At 30.3% G+C, this 20,814-nt stretch overlaps 1 protein-coding gene across 1 annotated transcript in view; it reads right to left on the bottom strand.

The window, feature by feature from the left end:
• Window positions 1–3,500: 3,500 nt before the first annotated feature.
• The window catches only part of LOC141453014 (protogenin B-like), a 111,311-nt gene continuing 93,997 nt past the window's right edge, over window positions 3,501–20,814 (bottom strand). Inside the window, exon 20 of the mRNA XM_074125695.1 lies at window positions 3,501–20,524. Coding sequence (XP_073981796.1) covers window positions 20,387–20,524 — 138 coding nt within the window. The 3' untranslated portion in view covers window positions 3,501–20,386. The remainder of the gene's footprint in view (window positions 20,525–20,814) is intronic.

The following is a 20,814-nucleotide window of genomic DNA, read 5'->3' on the forward strand; positions in this document are numbered from 1 at the left end:
AGTACACTTCCACGAAATAATAGCAAAAAACTTATATATAAACGTTTCTGGTGTGAGATTGGATCCAATGGGAAGCAATGGTATTTGCATGCTACCTGTAATGAGTAGTTATCATATTAGTCGTAAAAACTTTAATTTTAACAAAATTCTTTATTTCAGGACTATATATGGTAATTTGATAATTTCTCACAGCTTCATTAAGTGAAAAAAGTATTTTAAGACCGGAAGATTTGTTTGGCGACACTAGCGCTCGTAGTAGCGAGCAAGCAAAGTTAATTGCTCATTTTATTTAAATCAATCAGGGACCTAAGGAATTAAATTATAATTCCTCTTAACTAAACAAATGATTCTGTAAACGTGTTTACAGTTTGTATGTATGTAAAATTACAAATAGAAAAGTAAACACATTTATGAATTCATCACTAAAATTATATTAATTAGAAAAGGAAATGCAAAACATAATTAGTTTTTGAAAACTATTTTTTATTGATGTTTAATCTTTTTTTTTTTTATTTACTCTTACTCTCGTAAGGAAGTACTCTCGTCGTATTGAATTTTCGAAATAGTTTTCAATGGAAACAGCTACATGTTCTGAAAAATTACTTTAAAAAGAAAAAGTGATGAAACTTCTAGCAGACTGGAATGGACTCTTCTATAAAAGGTATTATAGTTTCGGTGTTTACGGTTTATCGAGGAATTCAGGAAGGTGGACCATCAATAATTATGCGCGGACATCTGCGGACCTTCAGAGAAATAGGTCCAAACCTTCAGAATTTTGTTCATGTTCTACGCAACATCACCATTCCAATTTAAACTCTTCTGTAAAGAACAATTATCTTCTCTGCTTGAAAACAAATTCCTTAGTGCAAAAACTGAAAAAAACTGTCTTTTGGTCAAGACATCTTGAACATGGGCACAAAGTGAAACGGACTGTTAGGAGGAAAGCCCTAATACTTTCTACAACTTAACTGTAAGAAAGTGGTTGGATTAATACCTGAATTGACGAGCGTTCCAATAGCTTTCTCATACCCAATACCAACAAGCAAATAAAAATTGAAATTATGTAATTTGTTCAATTCTTAAGAATAGGTATTAAAACTGCCCGGTAGGACAGTTATATAAGGGTTGATCATCAAAAACTGCACGAAAAAGCATAACGCTGAAAAACACCCAACTTTGTCAATTTTTTTCTCTCTTTCTATAAAAGGTAAAATTCCCAAATTTTCTTTAAAATATAGGGCAAATCCTCCTTTATAGCTGTAATTTTTTTGCAACAACCCAGATCTAATAGGTTTCGAGAAAAAAGTTGCCGAAAATGAGCAAAAACCGCTTTTTCAAAAAATTTCCTAGTTCTTGTTGTTACCTTTTTTGTAAACAACGTAGCGCCTAAACGTGTAAACCGATTTTCATGAACGAGGTGTCATTCGATACGGAATTTTATGTAGATGTGCCTCTCCCATGATGTGCCGAATGGGAGAGGAGTTTGCCCCCTTAATGTAAGGCCCCCTCCAAAATTATTATTACTACTCGTAATTACTCTGTAAATCTTGGCCCGATTTTGATAAAATTTGGTAGGATGATAGGGTTAGGGCTCCCCTACGTAACATTAAAGCGGCGATCAGCTCTTACACTGGTTAAGGGGAAGTATAGCAATCGTTTCAAATTATCGACACGTGAACCGATTTTCATGAATGAAGTGTCATTCGAATCAAAATTTTGTACAGATTTGCACTTTAAATGTCTCGACGCTTTGCCTCATAAGGAGGGGAGTTTGCCCACCCAAATAAGGCCCTTTCTAAAACTATTATTACCAATATTTCTATAACGCTTAGTCCGATTTTGATAAAATTTAGCACGAAGAAGTGATTTAAGCTCTTCTACGTGGCTGTGAAGTGCCATCATGCTCTTACTTCTACTAAGAGGAAGTACTGCAATCGTTAAAATTGTCAATAAGTGAACCGAATTCCATCAATGAATTGTCGTTCGATACGAAATCTTTGCCTTTTAGGGAGAAGTACTGTAATCGCAGTTTATTTTTCTTGCTCCTCTTAAAAGGAAGTACTGAAATCGCAGTTTAATTTTACTATTTACGTACAAATACCTTCCTATTTTATTCAAAACGCTTTCTCAAAAAAAATTGTTATTTAGGGAGGTTTGGGGACCGCAACTATAATCATTCTTTAAAAAGAACTCTCCAGTGGTAGTTACTGTTCCGACTTAACACCTATCAGGTTATAATGATAGCATTGCTTATTCCAAATTTTAAAAAAAACTGTAAAGCAGATATGTAACTTTGCCAAATAGACAAAAATAAAAATCTATCTAAAAGGTACAAAAATCTCCTTAACAAAAACTTACAGTTTAAAAAGTTGATTAAACGCCAAAAGGTACACAAATCAGTAAGTACCCAACATTTCATTAATGCTTCATTGATATTATTTAAGTAATTTTACCGCATTAATTTTCATTATTATTTTTAAAGAATTTATTAGATGTCACAGACCCTTATGCTGGCCATCTTCATCTATTTATTTATTTTTATTTTTAAATAAAAATCGTCGGTTTAAGTTCATTCTTCCATTGTAGTAATTGTTATTCTCAATGTAGGTGTTTTTCCCACAATGTTGTATATATGTAATATAAAATAAATAAGATATGCATATTTTTAGGACAGCTAATTATTCCAGTATTTTACTATAAGTAAAATTAGGGGGACTAAATTAAATTACAATTGAGAAATGAATAAATAATTTTGAATAATCTACTTATTATTAACTGTGTGTTATTTGTGCTCACGAATATTTCGGTAAGACGAATTCAAGACTGAAATATTGTTTTAAATCCTCCGTGATTCAAATTTAAATAGTAGCCGACTCTAACTTTGTCTTTTTCTAATTTAACATGCATGTATATGTGACATCTTCAGAATAAAGGGCACATTAAAGAGAAATCAGAAGAATAATTAGGAATTGAGTTAAAATAAAGTACCTATTTATACGAAGATGTAATATACATTTTATCACAATTATAACAAAAAAATATGAATGAACTGGCCAGCATAAGGGTCTGTGACATCTAATAAATTCTTTAAAAATAATAATGAAAATTAATGCGGTAAAATTACTTAAATAATATCAATGAAGCATTAATGAAATGTTGGGTACTTACTGATTTGTGTACCTTTTGGCGTTTAATCAACCCTTATACTTAACTTTTTAAACAGTAAGTTTTTGTTAAGTATAATTATTTTCATACTCATTTTTTTGTATTTTGATAGAATCATTCCAGCAATGAATAACACGATCATTTTCTCGTGATTGGTAACTGCTAAAATCATGATAAATACATGCTAATGGTTTAATAAGGATAATAAGGAAGTTGGTGGTTGCCTGTGCTAAATATCAGCTAGAAAAGCTGGAAAATACGTGGGAAAGCAACAGCAAACATTCAGAATGCTAAATAACTTTATGCAGGGTATTGGATAAATAAAGCAAAGAATAATTAAAAAAAAAAAAGAAAAGTACAATTTATTTTACTGTAATATTGACAATGTATGAACTGAACATGTTCGCCAGACACATATACACTCTTGTTACATTGTACAAATAATAAATTTATTTAAATACATTAAAATTTGCACCAAAAATTTATAAACTTTGTATTTTTCTCCTTAATGTTTTTCTTACTGTACAAAAATAAGCAATTTATATAATTTGTTACCGTCTTTTTCTGAAGGAAATATTGTTGAATAACATGTTTAGGAAAAGTAATATTTCTGATTTCATCCGGGGCAAATGTAATATTTACTATTTTTATTGAAAACTAATTATACAGAAAAAGGTATATTTGTTTAATAGGTGTAAACCGTAATTATTATTATTATTAAAAGTGAAATATTTACAATCTGAGTAAAATTAGTTCTTAGAGATTCAGTTGTTGTTTTTCTTCTGGTTCAATTAATAAAATCACTTTACATTTCTTACAAAACTTCAAGTTTGTTTATTTAAGATAGTTTCAAAGTTAAATCGAATAATTCAGATGATTTCTTTATTACCTGAGTTTGATTTAAAATGTAAACAAAATTTAAATCAAAAAACTTGCAAAATTGTTTCTTATGACGTCGTTTTATTTAGTTTTGTTTAAAAAAAAAAAAAAAAAAAAATTTAAATCTTAAAAATTATTAAGTAGACAAGGTTGTACTTTAGTTTAACCCACTCCAGACCTCAAGCTGATTTACCTTTTTTTTTTTATATATATGTCAGGAACAAAGAAATTTAAACTTACTTTTTTATTTTGTTTATTACTATTTATTAATACAAGTAATATTATTAAAAATAATAAATAAGAGCGGAGTTTTATAATATATTTAAGTTTATAAATGTGTTTTGTATCTTATACAGTACTATTTACACTAAACTGAGTACTATTTATAAGTATCTCATGTAGTATTTTATAACTCGCATAAATGTTTAAAACCAAAGAAAACAAAAAATTGAATTGCCAAATAGCGAATGAAGCGGCAACTCCTTTACTTGATTTAAAAAAAGAAACAATAAGAACTAAAATAGTTTTAAAATAAAACAAAATATAATAGTTACTATATTGCCGAGATGAGGTAGTTAAACAGAACGAGAGAAATCTTCCGCTATCAGACCGTGCAACAAATATCTGCACAAATTTTCTTTAAAAATCGCCTAAATTTTAAAAAATAATAGAGAGCTTAAGTTTATTAAAGAAGTTAAATGGAATGAGCAAGTTTCTTCCACTGCCTTCGTCAAACATTTTTTATGAATTTCAGTAATCGTAATTGTGTAAGAATTACAGAGGGGGGGGGAATTAAGCAATGTAGGTGAAAATTTCTCCCTTTGTGAAAATTAACGACTAAAATAAAGAATAACAAAGCAACTACTTTGATAAATAAATTAAAGTTAGAATTAAAGGTTCAAAGTGTGATGTATTCTTTTCCGAGTCCTCACTCTATGCACCTACATACATACATTCATAAATTTACATTTTACTGAACTGAGTTACAATCTAATACAAAATTCTTTTCTGCTTCCTTTTAACAAATTTTCATGGCATCATTTTTTAAAAAAAAAAAAAAATACGCTAGTACATTTTTAAACACATACTGTTTCCTAAATTTAAACTTGTTCAAAATTATTTTAAATATAATTACATAGGGTAAGAAAATGTTTTTACTTTCGATTAATCTTTCTCAATCATACCACAAAACCTCTAGAAATTTGTACATACTATTTACATCGGAACAGAAGTAAATAAGGGAAATTATTCAGCTTAACAGACATATTAATTTATTAACAGACTGGCTCCATAATAGGAGCGCACATGAAGAAGCAAACAGGCGCAACAACATTCCAAAAATATATCCGTATTACTTCGAAATAGAAAATTCTTGTTTTAATAAATATCAGAGAAAAAGAAATACATTTAGATAACTACTAAATATTAATATATATTATAATTTATATTATGAAAAAGTACATTTTAATGATCGAATTCATATTTTCCATATATGGAATAATAAATATGCAAAAATTATTAGAAACAGTGACTAATCTCATAACTTTTGACGTCACTTTCATAAATAAAGCTTCAGTTCAACTTTATTAAAGAATATCAACTAGAACTTAAGGCTGATTATTTAGATTTAGAATAGTATAACCCAAAGGTCGCTAGATTTTTCAATTATGCAAAAAGAAAAAAATTATCATCGATTAGCAGAAACAAAAATTCTTTTGCAATTTGAATTTTTTTTCAATTCAAACAATAGAAGATCGTTTTGCACTGCCCTCTTTACTTGCATGAAATAAAATTTTGTTACCACAAGTAAACCTAGGCTTAGAGAAAAAAGTAAAACATAGACGTTAAGAATATTATAAATAATACGTAAATCTATGAAAAGAATCGTTCTGCTTTTATAAACACTTTGACAAAATGAGGGTGCATGCACTAAATTTTCGAATAGTTTGTATGTACCGCCAATTTAGTTGGAAACAACAGAAGTTTGTTATGTTTAGTGAAGCAGAAACTTATTCCAAAAAGATGATCTCGTCTTTGGAAGTATTTTCCTGGGCAATAAGGAGGGACTTGAAATTGAAGATTTGGATAAGATCAGCAGTCTTTTCTATGAAATTCAAAACATCGAGATAGGAACACTATACTCATAAAATGAAGCAATTCTGGAGCGACAATTTTTTTTTTAGATAGCTGTAGGGGAGCCACAATAGATCTAAAGGGGTCGCATTGGCTCATGCCTTGAGGCCGCCCTAATTTAATCTATCTATCTAGATAGCTGTAAAAAATCAGAAATATTTTTTAAATTCCATTTCACAATGATGAAGTACTTTTAAAAAATGTTGAAACGTGTTTAATAAAAATATTTTTGAAACTAACAAAAAAATTAAAATAAAAAATAAAGGCACCAATTTGATTTTATTTTTTATAAATTATTTAAATTTCTTAAAAAATGTTTTCTTCTGATAATCTTAAATCTTCTTTCATGTATACTGCGTTTTATGAGTTATTCTAATTACTAATGAAAGTTATTTAATCCACAAGTTGTTTTTTTTAATTTCTGTTCGAAGGCTTTGTGAATTTCAGTTAACTTACTGAACTTTAATAATTTTTGCATCGTTTTATTTATTATTCTAACTTTTCTTATGAAATAAGTACGGTAAACTTTTCAAGAAATTAGCATAAAAGCAGAATTCTGAAGGGAAAAGAATAAATTTTTAAAAACCTCTAATTCAAATAATATTTCACTTTAGTACTAATACCATCATTTTTCACATATGATGATTCGATTTTTTTAGTAGAAAGTAGCTGAAATGGGCACTGTTAAAGTAACGAAGAAAAGTAGACCAAATTAAAACTTTCCTCGCCCACCATATTCTACATCACACATGTCCTTTACAAGGCCAATTAACGAATAATTAATCTGGGACAACTAAAAACTGTAAATAAATAATAATGAAACTTAAAACTATATTATACATATTGCAGTGATCCACCTGGAAATTAATTTTATATTTCCTTCTTTACAGATTATTTTTTTAAATGATACATCGATATTATCTTTAATATGGTACAATATATGTATATGTTGCTTGTTAAACAATAAGAAGAAGAATGAAGAAGAATTAGGATATATTTAAATATTTTAAACCTGTTTCCATTTAATTATTTTAATTTAAAACTGAGCAAGTAGGTTGTAAAATACTTTTAATTTTTACTCTGAATTTGTAAATTACTTTATTAAATACGTATTTAAGGCAAAAATGAGTGTGTACGCTTACTTTATCACTTAATGCAATAACTAATATTGAATTTAGTCACCTATAAATGGAATTTAAATCAACAAATCAAGAAAAAGCTTGCTGTGGTTTTTCAAAATAGGCATCCTAAAAAGCTGTATTTTTAATCGTTGTAATATTGTTTAAACGTTGCGTACAGATTTATCAATTTAGCTGCTCTAGTCTCGCAGGTGGCGTCACCAATCTTGGTCAATTTCCAATGAATGGCTCCAAATAGGCTCAGGAAGTCTTTAAACCAGACGGAGAGGTTTGAAAACTTGGAAGGTCCAAGTCAGGCGATTATACACGATAAATGGACTGCTCAAGGATAGAAGAGGAGAGACGAGACAGTTCCATAAGGCTAATCCAAGTTATGATATCTTCAAGCGTATGCATAGTATGAGGCCTAGTCTTTCAAGCTAGAACAAATAATTGAAAATAAAGCATTGAGAGCTGCGAAGCCTAAAACCTAGCCTTCTAGTTAGATGCTGTATGTTTTCTAACTAGCCTGTGTAGCCTGTAGTAATTCAGAGCAATGTGTGACACACAATTACAAACAAAAGCTGTTAGTTTAAATCAACAAGATTCTGCGGAAATTTCTGAGCTCACGCGCAATAAAATAAAATATATGTAACTAAATGCTAATAAACAAAAATATAATTTACCACGATAAATAAAAAATAGATTTTTTGAAAAACGAAAAATACAAATTAATCTACATACAATCACATGAATGAGTAAAGTGTTTTTGACCCAAAACCTAAATTCAGTAAACTTACTGAAACAAAAATCTACATTTACAAACATGGATAAAGGATAGAATGCAGAAAGAAAAATTAGATAACCTAGAACTGGACATTGGTGTGACGGTGGGGAAAGGGTGGGCCAATGGTTTGGGAAGGAAAAGAATTGTGATATTTAGGTGACGGTAGAAATCAGTGAGCAAAAGGACCAGGAAGCAGTGGTCGACGGGAAGTCGGTGATTGGGCGTGGAAAAATGAAGGGATATGTTGAGGATAAAATGAATCTGAGGAATGGAGAGTAGAGATGTGCAGAGTGATGTCAGTAGAGTGGTATGGAGGTTGACAATGAATGAAAGTTGCTGAAGGTCGGTTTGTGACCAGCGTGAAAAAAAAGCGTGCGGAGTTAGTTGATGAGGTCGGAATCCAAGGGATAAGTTATTCGTTAAGGTACCTTAGCTTACGGACGAGTTCACGCCTTCCTCTAGTCTTGACTATCCGAGCAGATTTCCTTAGGGACTGATGTCACGCACCTAAAACACGATGGATGCTGACGTATTGAATTGGTGGATAGTGGGAAAACCTTTCAAAGAATCTAGACAGCTAGAAATAAGGAATATGAGTGTCAGCTTGAATAATAAGAGTATCACTTGATGTTCGGACCGGACTTGTCATAGCGAATTTTAGCTTTTAAAGGCAGGACATAAATTGCTAAAAACAGATTAGAAATGTGGTTTTTAAGAAAAGTTAAAAGAAAACTAGACATACCATACTAGCAACAGATCCTGCATCAAGGTGGAGACCCTTATAGAAATCACTGAAAAAAAGTGCAGCATAGCTAATTTGGGCAGTGAACTTGAAAGGTTCATCCGAGCATCTCTTAGAGCGTCTCAGGCGAAAGACTCGTACAGAAGAACTAGAGGAAGAGGAAGAATAAAGAAAATCTGGGAGAAAAATATTTAAAAGACAGGAGATGAAATGAAGTATTGAAATAGGTCCAAATCGAAGGCCAAGAATAGAGGTGTATGATGGCTGTATGATACCTTCTGCGAATCCTTTACACTTTCGCCTAGAAGAGGACCTACATAAGAAGACTTTTGACAGAATGGAAAAATATTACTTAAAAAGTAAAGTCCTTGCTCCTAGGAACCCTTAGTTTATTATTATTCTTATTAGCTTGTTCTTCTTCGCATTTCAGTTCCACCTACATTTAAGAACAAGAAAATTATAGAAGCTAGCAGTTGCAAAAAGTTCGATCGAGTTGGGTTACCTTAGTTTGGAAGAAATGAGATTGCAGCGATTACTTTCTTAGATATAGACTTTCGGCCTGAATAGTTTCTGAATTGCATTTAATAGCTCAAAATAGTAGTTCAAAAAAACATTCGAATTCCTTTTTGGCCCATAAAAAGGAGAATTTGATTCTAGCAGACAGCTGATGTCTGTAAACCACATTTCTGTAACTAAGTAAAACACAGTAAATATTATAAATATCAGTTAACAAGCAAGATATTTAGTTAAATTAAAAAAAAAAATCTGCGATGTCGAAAATTAATATTTAAAACAAAAAAATTCAAATAAAGTAAAACTTTGAAAATTGTAAATGATTACGTTTATGCGACCAAAGTTTAATTGTACAAACATTCAATTTGAATGAAGGGGAAAGACCTAACATTAATTTTTGTTTAATTTATAATTACTTCTTATTTTAATAACACCATCTAATTATTATATTGCTATTATTATTATTATTTAAGAATAATAACGATTACAAGCAAGCACTGAGCAACATGGTGTGTGTATTTAAAAAAATTAAAGGCATTTTTTTTTTTTTTTTTTTTAAATACAAAAAATGCATTGGCACGTAATTTAGGCGCATTTTATGAACACTCCTGTTTTTATGTTTTATTTTTTTATTTATTTTAAAATAGAATTAAAGTAGTCAAACTAGAAATGTATACGTACCCGAACATTAGAAAATTTAGGAAACTAGTGATACATTTAAAAACCTCTACTATCAAAGTGTACACAATGAAGGTTTTGTTTTTTCTTAATTTTGTTTTTTTTTTTAGATTAAAATTGAGAAAATTATTAATTGAAATGTCTTTTTTTGTTGAAAATAATATAAAATTCTTGTACAATTTCCCTGACAAAATTATAATGTAGGCCGAAGATGTTTTGTTATTTAATTTGATTTAATTTCATTATAGTTTTGTACTGTGTGCCATGACTCCAATACATAAAGCTGTAATGCAGCGGAAATTAAAATTTGTCACACCTACTTATAATTCTTTAATTAGAAAAATTGTGTTTTACATGAATCGACAATATAAAGGTTCTAGTTCAGTTATTTCATTTTTACACATTGTAATTTAAAACGCTTATGGAAAAGAACAGGGGAATCAAGAAAGCATTGAACATTGGAATTGAACCCCGTTATTTTGTTCACTGGCATCTTTTTAAGGCCTCTCATATCAAACAGGATTAGTTATGCCACTTTTGTCAACGAATATCAATGAGTGACCTTTCCTTATGCGGCCAATGTATGGGTCGTGCTCTAAGTATAAATTCTGGGGCGAGGCATTATATTCTGCAGGAAGTGGCAGATTAAGTGCTTCCTTTGGCGTGAACATTGCACGATGTGATAAAGCTGCTTCAATGGTGGTTTTTATTAACAAAGACCACGACTTGACAGTAATGGCCACCGGCGCACAGAACGTGGTTCACGGCTGCAAGCGATCTTTAAAGGAGAGGAGAAGGCAATCTAGCTGTATTAGCAATATTAAATCCCCAGTCATATCTAGGAGATGCGTCGCATTGAACCAACCCATATTGCGGCAGCACGCGAACCACTTGTTAGAAACGTGTTGCGCGATCAGTTCTGAGATAAATAGGTGAAAAAAGTGAAGTAGAAATTGAAAAATTGGTTTCATATTTATATGAAACCTCCAAATAAAATAACAAATCTGAAACGTGAAATGATTATTACACAAATGATGTTGAACTGAATATTACAAGAAAAAGCATCAGCATCTTGTATAAAGTGTTGGTATTATTATTTTTTCCTACGTAACATTTTCTTTCTCAGGTAGGATACATAGTAACCGTAAAAATACGTATCTTCATGTTTTTATTATTTTCGAACTTCATCTCATGTTAAAATGATCAGTAAAGTAATTTTACGAAGTTAACCTTGTTGTATTGATGATTACTCTAGCTGGTCAAAAGAAGAAGTTACGAGAAAAGTACTTAAAAGCCCAACGTCTTCTTCAATGGAATTTATTAGCCAATCACACAAAATGTTCTCGCGATACAGAAAATATCAGAAAAATCTATCTGTAAACGATTTTAATTCAGTTCACCGGAGGTGGTATTCTCCAAATCTTGCCCCAAGATTTAGGTAATGCTTAATAGATGTTGGAGGTGTTAAAGTTCATTTCCCAACCAATACACATCCAATTCACTGAAAAATTGTAAACTAGGATGTCTAATTGTTAACTAGAGTGACAGTAAGCAACCGAAAATTGGATTGCTCACAGTGTAAAGTTAAAGTGTCAAGCTTTCAGTTATCAAGTTCAATACAACCATGAGGGTCCACCTATTTCAAAGTAATTTCTGTGCAAAGGACAATATCTACTGGCTACGTTTTACATATGTAAGTGATATCAAGTTTGAACAACATACTGCTACATTTAATTCGAATAACTGTACTTGTTCCTTTGTAATGAGCAGTGTGTGCATTTTCTATACGAATAATTTCCTTATTATAACTTTGGGAAAAAATATTGAATTGAAGTAGTACACACAGAACAATTAGGTGCAAATAAGGACAAATTGTGCTTAGCAATACTAACATTAACAAAACTCTTCACTAATATAGTTGAAAAATATTTAAATACGAATATATTACAAACATTTAAAGGGGTCAACAGTTACAATTATAGTTGTTGGATGATTACATTGAAATAAGAAATATAACTTTACTGGGTTATTTTTTGTAATCAATCAAAGGATTAGATCAGTCCTTTCCAACAATTTGCAAGTTTCATTGTAATGAATTTAATTTTCACAACTAGTACCCAATAATATTTTCCCATTCCATATAATTAAATAGTTCCGTAGTTTTATTACAATTTTATTCTTAATGGTAAATTTTATTGAAGCGGTCATCGCATAGAACAATTATATGTATTTTTTCTTCAATTCTGACCATTTTCTGATTTGCATCCATCTTTTCAGACTAGATCCTCAGATTTGGCGCTTAGTGCGAAAAAATGATTAGACTAAACGTGACCCACAAAGAACTGTGCATAGGAAGTATAATTGAAGTAATTGACGATGTATTCAAGAAATTCGGAAAAAAGAGAAAAATCGATAATAAAGTAACTCTCAAATTGAGCAATATCTTACTGCACTTAAACAAATTATCAAATTTGACTTACTGCAATGTTTATCTACATATGTTTGTGCGACCACATCTATACCAGTTAGTAAACCATTATTATCGTTATCTGGGGCCTTCGTATTGGTATCATTGAAGCAAAAACCAATTTGCAAATTTGCACAAAATCAACAAATCATCAATACACTTAGGAACAGGAAGATATTTCCTTAAGAATAGGAAAAATACTCTCTAGGAGTCTCTCATCAGTCTCCTAATACTAATTAGATAGACAGGAATAAAAAATGTTCTTTAACTAATGGAGCATCTAAGAGGTGAAGCCGATTCGAAAAATGACGGAGTAAACAGTCAGACGAAGTGTCTGACTGTAAGTCTAACGATCTAAATGCGTAAATTTGTATCGACCTAAATGATTTTGAAATCCATTAGTGCCTAAGCTATTTGAAGTGCGCCTCTAAAAACAATAAATAAATGTCCATCACTAGTTCGTTAACTGCATTATTTCATTTACACATTTTTCAGATAAGCGAAAATAACCTAATCTTTCTCTAATTTTAAAAATGTATTTGTTGCCAAATCTGAAGGGCTAATCTCTGAATCAATGTAAATTTGAAAACGGACAGAATCAGATAACAAAAAAAATATCATCAATATTATCAACATAATGCAGACACAAAGGCATAGAGAATACATTTCATCAATATATTAGACAAGAAGGAAATTAAACCAATTCAGGTTGAATCACTACAATAGAATTAAAAATCCCTGAGTTACTTTCGCTTAATTTATAAATAGCTAAGCGATAAAAATAGTTATACATTCATTTTCAATGTTATATATATTGTTTATAATCTTTCATCATATATTTATTACATTTATATATATATATATATTTATATATTATGAGAACATGAGGTAGCTGGACAGTGACTTATCTTGTTTTCATTATTTTTGTTTTAAATAGCCACTTTTTATCTTAAGTCAAAAAGAAATATTTATAAAGAAATTGTAGAAGAAACCAAGTAGTTTTAAATTGTAAAAAATATATTTTCTCTTTTTTGTATTCCTTCTGCAAATAGAAACTAAATCTAAAAATAAAAAAAAATATGAACTAGTTTACTAATTAGCTACTGTATAATGTATTGTATATATATACATTACATAAAATAATGCTATTCATTAATAATTTATAAACTTTAAAATCAGATTAATTAATGAAAATGATAATCATTGTCATTGCTATCGTAAAATTGTTAGGAAAATAAGATGAAAATAATAATAAAAATATGACGCCAATTTAAAATGTTATCTTGTAATGTAAAATATTTTATAAAAAACATTTTAATTCAACAACTTACAACAACTAAAATTAAACATAAAACTACCGAATTTTTAGTAATTTCAATTTCCACAACCAGAAAAAGATTTTTTAAATTTAATAATTATTTAAATTTGACCTTACTTTACACACTACAACTAGAAATGTTAAAATATATGTTGTATGTTGCAATTATAAATGAATGGATAATTATCGAGGAATTTTGACAGACAATTTGTCACAATTTTATTACATAGTAGCTTTGACGCAACACACCTGTCGGGCTGATTTGTGATTAGTAATTTTAATAAGAGCAACGAACAAGACAGTTTCGGTTAAAATAAAAAGTAAATACCGACCGATTTCTCATACGCACGCTGGTGGTGTTCAGAAACCAATTGGCCGGCTAGTAACGAAACAAGCTTGTTGTGACAACCTCTACATTTATTAGTTTTTAGTTCAATTATCTTCAAATTTTACATTATTTTAAGCCCCAATATTTTTTTAATTTAATCTAAGTTTAACAAATATATATTGAAAACCGTGACTTTCAAATAAACATTCCAAATTAATAATAAATATTGTGAACAAGTCGATTTATGAGATATCTGATCTTTTGAAAATATGTTTTCAGTTAAGTTATTTTTGTTTTTTTTTTTTTTTTTTTTTTTTAAATGTGGAAGACGTTATTCAATTTAATCTGAGTAATTAAGAGATAAGTTCAGCTATTAGTAGTTATTAGTTTCATTTATTTTTTTCAATTCATATTACTATTATTCTTAATAAAAGTATAACTGGTAGAAGGTTACTTCATATTTTAGTTTGTGGAAAATAAATCACAGCTATTGAGTGAGGTAAATAAAGTATGGAACGATTCTTCCTTTTTCTAAAGCCATCTCTCGTTCTTTTTAATTATTAAAACTTAAATGATTATAATCATTAAATTTGTATATTTAATAAAATAGATGGAAAAATTTCAATTACAGAGCAAGTTGTTCGCTCACTAGACTTCCATATACGAGAAAATTAAAATTAGGTAACCTTAAGGATTGGCAAAAATTGGCTTTTTACTAAAATAAAAAAAAGTAACAATATATTTTGAGGTATTTAAAAAGGAATGAACTGTTGCAATTTTAAGACATATTTTTTAATATACATTATTTTTAATTGGAACGTCTAATATTTAAAATTACACTCTTATTAAGGTTATTTCTCAATTAATTTTCCAATTTTAAAAATATTGAGCAACGTTACGAGGAAAAATTGGAGAAACTGCTTCATCGTATTGATTTTACTTTCATTGTGAATTTACATAATTTACACTAGATAGTGCTTTCCTTTTTTAAGTCAATGGACGGAAATTATAACAAAACAAAAACAAAGAAATGGAAATTGAAGGAAGTAAAATAAAAATAATCATTCAGATAAGGTGCCTCATTAATTTCAGGGGTAAAATGGTTAAAACGGATACGTGGCGATGGTATTTTAAAACATAAAATACGAATTATGTAAATCAGGATTGGGTACAAGAGATAACATTGATTTCAATTCTTACATCAAACTGACGAGGAAATTAAATTTTCTCACATTAAAGATTAAAAGAAAAAAACTATTTTTCGGTAAACAACCAGTAATATGTATTTTTACAAATAGCAGCTGTAAATTAATAGCCCAACTCTATTCGACAACATTGTGCAAGTTTCTTCTATTTCGTTTTTCATTGCCCATGTTCAGGTATCAAAGACAAAAACATGAGTCATTCATAATTTTGCATTTGGCAAATCCTTAAAGGGTCTCGGGCGTTAAAGAAGCTGTGGTAGCAGTGTGCGCAAAATATGTTTACGAAATACTTGTGAATACTAGGACTGCAATTGATTTTTTTCAATAGTCGTTTTTATTGCAGTTATGCTTGACTGTCGAGGCTTAGCAACTGCGAAATTCTGAAAGAGCACCAAGTACAAGTCGCCTTTTAAGAGAGTATACGCTCAAAATGTTCAAGTGGTTATCCACTAAGATCCTAAGGGTCGCAGTGCTTCAATATATTTTATTTAAAACACTGCTTTCTTATTATTTTCTGTTTTAAGAAATAAAGCATACGCTCGAGTCATCTTACGACAGTATCTACTCTTAAAAAGTAAGAAACTTCAAATTCAGTTTACAGGCCGAGACAACCGGTTTCTTGACATAATATCTCAAGCCATGCAATTTGGAAGAAACTTATGTATAAGCACGTAATTAACCCAACGCACTTTTAGCTTAAATGGTCATTCAATTGTTAACATAACATAAATCCGCAATTCTTTTTTTGTTTTGGATATTTTGATTTTTAAAGGAGCAAAAATATGAGAAAATGCAATAAATTAAGAATTCTTAGTTTTAAAGTTATGCTCTATTTGGAAAATTAAAGAATAAATATTTAAGTGCAAAAAATAAATTAAAAATAGTGTGTTCACAATTTTTTTTAATCCAATGCAAGGCACCTTACTTGTTTTTTAAATTTGTCTTAACTTCTATTTGAAGATTTGTCAAAAAATGGTTAAGTTCTACTGATCTAATAATAGTTTTAGAAAACATAAATGGGGCTGCTTTTACAGATAACATGATTAATGTGACAAATCTGAACTGAAAAGTATGAACATGAAATGAGCGAAAAATAAAATCTGCATTTAGTAGTACAGCTGATCGTGTGGCTAGTACAGACCCGAATCTTTATTTTTTCAATATTTATCGATTTGTTTTTGAGGAGAATGAATAAATGCAGGTAACCGCTGCCTACTTACTAACTGTAGCTCTTCTCATTTACACTCTCTACGAACACTTGTATAATAGTCTATAAACTTTAAGTAAACTAAGTATGCCCATGATTAAGCGAAAATCGGTTAAGAAACTAAGAAACAGGCGTTGCTGATAATGTTTGCTGGCTAAGGGGTCAGCACTGTGGGAAACAATGCCATATTTTTTTTAGACTGACACTCGCAAATACCTGTTTTATACTTTAATTAATCATTACTTAAGGGCCATTCTAGAGAAAATATACTTTGTTTTAACTTATACTGCTTTTAAGGGAATCAGGAGCTAATAGAAAATAGTTTCTTCTAGCTCAGCTCAATCCAAGGTGTCATGCTAACCGTGCTGAAGGATGGATGGCTCAGAGGAGACTAAATCGAGGATGTAGCCTCCGAGGCACTAAGTCGCTTCCTCAAAGTCAGCAGCTTTCTTGACGAAAGGGGGTTTAAGTCTTGTGAATGGTCTCACGAGGAACCAATGGGAGTGACAGGTACTAAAAATACTGCGGGATTCCACGTTTATAAAAAGAGCCACGGCAAAATTTTGTCCGCCGCCGAAGAAAATGGGGGTGATTTTTGTCTTACATCTTTTCGCAAGCGGAATGGCTTTTGCAAGTGTGTTTAACGCACCTTATTTAACTATGCGAAAAACATCTATTTGGAAAACTTCAAGAATTTTATGAAAATTGTCGGAATAAATCATGAATTTATCCTCCGTAATTTAATTTACACAAATGCTTCACATATGATGTCTGCAACCACTACTTCAGTTATGACAATTTAGGAAATGTTGATTTAACGTTTAATTTAGGAAATGTTGATTGACGAAGCTACAGTTATTCAGAAGTTACCTGTTTTTGCTTGTGGTTTTTTACCTTAGTGTTTCAAAATTTTTGGTAAAGCCCGTTATTTATTTTAGTACTGGCTTTTTAATCCAGTATTATTAATAAATTCACCCAAGAAATTTACATCAGATTTCGCATAATAATTAAAGAAAAATGATAATCAGGACACAATTTTACAACTACATGTAGCCCAGAATTTAGTTTATTAATTATAATAATTATTTTTTGTTAATGATTAATTGTCCTTTTTTTTACTATTATTTTTAATTTGTAAGTTATATTAAAATATTTTAAAAATAAACTTGGCTGTCAGATTATATTAAAAAATTGGAAAATCTTTTATCAGGTACAATGAAATATATATTTTGTTTTTATTTTTTTACTTTTTTGTATTAGTATACTGCTTAAATAGTTATATTTATCTTTGAGGCTATCATGTAAAAATATATTGTATTTGAGTATATGATGCGCAGCTCAACACAACTACGAGAACCAACCGTTATTAAATTAGTTTAAAAAAATGTTGTTTTGATGTTCATTTTTGAACTACAAATGGAGTACCACCGATTGACTCCCCGTATAGATTGCCAGCATTTCAGAAATATAGTCAATACCAACTTCAGAAACAAGGTGGTTACAGAAGTGAAACCCCTTTTCTTAATGTTTCGAAAGTTGAGGTTTTGGCATTAACCAAACAAGATATTCATAGGGAATAAAAGAAAAGAAAGATGACATTGCATTGGTTGCAGGTAAATGTGGAATCCTTGGAAATGTCCAGCTAGATAGTTTAGCAAAGTGGGCCTGATAGAAATGCCAAAACTTAGCCCCCAAGTGAATGTAAGTGGTGGAGAGGTTTTTCGTTCAGAAATAAGGGTTCAGGTTTAAACACTTTTTTTGGTTGCCTTTGCATTTTATTTTTAATCTAATTTTACATCAGCTAACCAACTCGTTCTGAAACGCAATCACGTTTTGGATTGATCGCGTCTGAAACAACTAAATCTAGTACTGAAACTTGTTATTATTTTAAGAACATACATAGAATGGTTATCACATTTTTCCGAGGCTGTTATAAGCAAGGTCTGAACGAATCTAAAAAGAAAGGTTTGGCCCTTGCTTGCCAAAGATTAGTCCTTCAGGTAAAAAAGAATGTAGCACGATTTCGCTATGGAATCCCAACTATTTTTAGTTGAAAGAATGAGAACAGGCAGTCGAAGGAAACTTGCCTCAGAGACTTTTCAGCTTCTGAATTCTAAGTGCACAAATTGTCCAAGATTCAAGCTCTAACTTATCGGCAGTTCTGACGTTCTGACTTCACTTATCCATTGCGGCTGAAGACAGTATATTTGCCTTGAAAGCGCAACCTTAAAATAAACTGGCGAAATTGTTATTCTTAATTTGAGACCTGTTTCTTTATCGTTAACCCTGCTTAGATTAAACGATACTAAATACCTAAAACAAACATTCACTTTCCTTCGCAACCCTTCAAAGCAATTTTTGAAGTCCGAGATAAGATATTTGCAATAACCAAGTTATAGAGATGTATTAATTATTCAAAGAACGTAAGTATTCATCAATAGACTGCGTTGAAAGTATCAATGTAAATCTCACAGAAGTTGGGTCTGTAGCATTGGATCAACAGAGAATATCTTGGTTGATTTAATTACGATTTATTTATGAAACGGTGACCGTCACTGGCAACTCTTTTACTAAGAGCCAACCGTCTGAACGAGCGTGCAATCATCCAAAATGGGCTGATCTTTGTAATTCATAGAACCGTTGGCTAAAGTGATACAGAGGCAATAAGAAAGAAAAACTATTCTAATTGATATAACATTCGTCCTTTTCTTGTTAATACTTCATTATATATAGTTTTCTTGCGTACCTAATACTGTAGGAACCACCTTTACTTTTATTGTATTACTATGTATTTAATGCAGTATTCAAATAATTCTATGGAAAAGTAAAAAATAGCATATTAAAAGTAATAATAGCATCTAATCATTACTTCCTTGTGTATTTGCAAGATTTGTTCTCAAACTTACTGTCTAATCACCGAAAAAGCTCCGATAAAAACTCTAGGCCATATTTCTAGTTAGACAAAAATATTGGCAAATAAATTAACTGAACTACCCACATCAATAATAAAAAAAATTACATAATTTTCCCAGAAGGGATAAACAAAATGATAATATAAACATAATATAAACTAACACAAATAATACCCGCTTGCATCCGAAAATTAAAATTAATGCACAACAAAACGTTAAAATTATAGAAACAAAAAGTAACTGCGAGGAAAAAATTTGAGCTTCAACAATTCTTACGGTTTGTACAAGCTAAACTAATAAAATTATATCTTCCAACATTATAGGTTAGTTACTTGCTATAATATTTTCCAAAATAGTGAAGCAATACTTTTTATCCATTTTTTTTTCAATTATTATTTTTTTAGATATTTAAGAAAATTAATTTCTTAAAATTGTAAAATTTACACAACTTACATACAGATGCACACAAACAGATTCTCACATACATACACACAAAAACACTACCAAAATGTAGACATCTGGTCACAGTTTTTTTATTCATATCTCTCTCTCTGTATTAAATACAATAATTAACTATATTTTGTACTGCAAGGTATAGTATTGCTTTACTTGGTAAACGGTCATATCCTTGTTAACTCTTTAAGGTTTGTTTTCTTGTTCCTTGTATTATCCATCTGTCTTCAGGCGGTTAGAATTTCTATTTACTTTAAATAACCATTACTATACGCGATGATAATCATATATACATAAGTAAGATTGTATATACAAATATAGTTTATTTGGTGATGGGAGACTAGTGACATGTAGCAGTATCATATTTTGCTCACGTGTTGGTGATGTATTTGAAAGATGGATGGTGGATTGATGACTGATAGAAGATTGTTGAATGATACTGATGGAGGACTGTTAGTGGTGGTCCAGCTGGAGAGTGAGGTCAAGCGGTGGAAGGTGCTCTCGGTGAATAGTTTGGCTCCAGCAAGGTGATTTGGGTATCGTCGTGCACAGTTTGCCCATCAGCTGTGTCCTGTTCTAATAAACTTTCATCTTCTAACTCGTGCACTACCTCTCCTCGCTAAAATTAATAAATTGGAATAACAAAATTTATAAACTAAAAATTAGTAACACCATCAAGAGCAAAATCTTTCCTGCAATGCTCAAGTTAACATCATCCCTCCTCCAAAAACTAGCTAAAGTGAATTTTTTCACCTTGTCAGTTACAATGTTACTTCACAGGAATATCTAAACTCTTCTCACAGTAGCGCACTTAATGAGATTTCCCTTAAAATATTGAGGGCCTCTCTTCATGCTGCAATAACGTGTTTGAAGAGATTAAAAAGAATTTCAGAAAATCTTATTGTCGCA

This window comes from Rhodnius prolixus, unplaced genomic scaffold (assembly GCF_049639745.1).
Source record: "Rhodnius prolixus isolate KJV_2025 unplaced genomic scaffold, Rpr scaffold_3, whole genome shotgun sequence".
Taxonomy (NCBI): Eukaryota; Metazoa; Arthropoda; class Insecta; order Hemiptera; family Reduviidae; genus Rhodnius; species Rhodnius prolixus.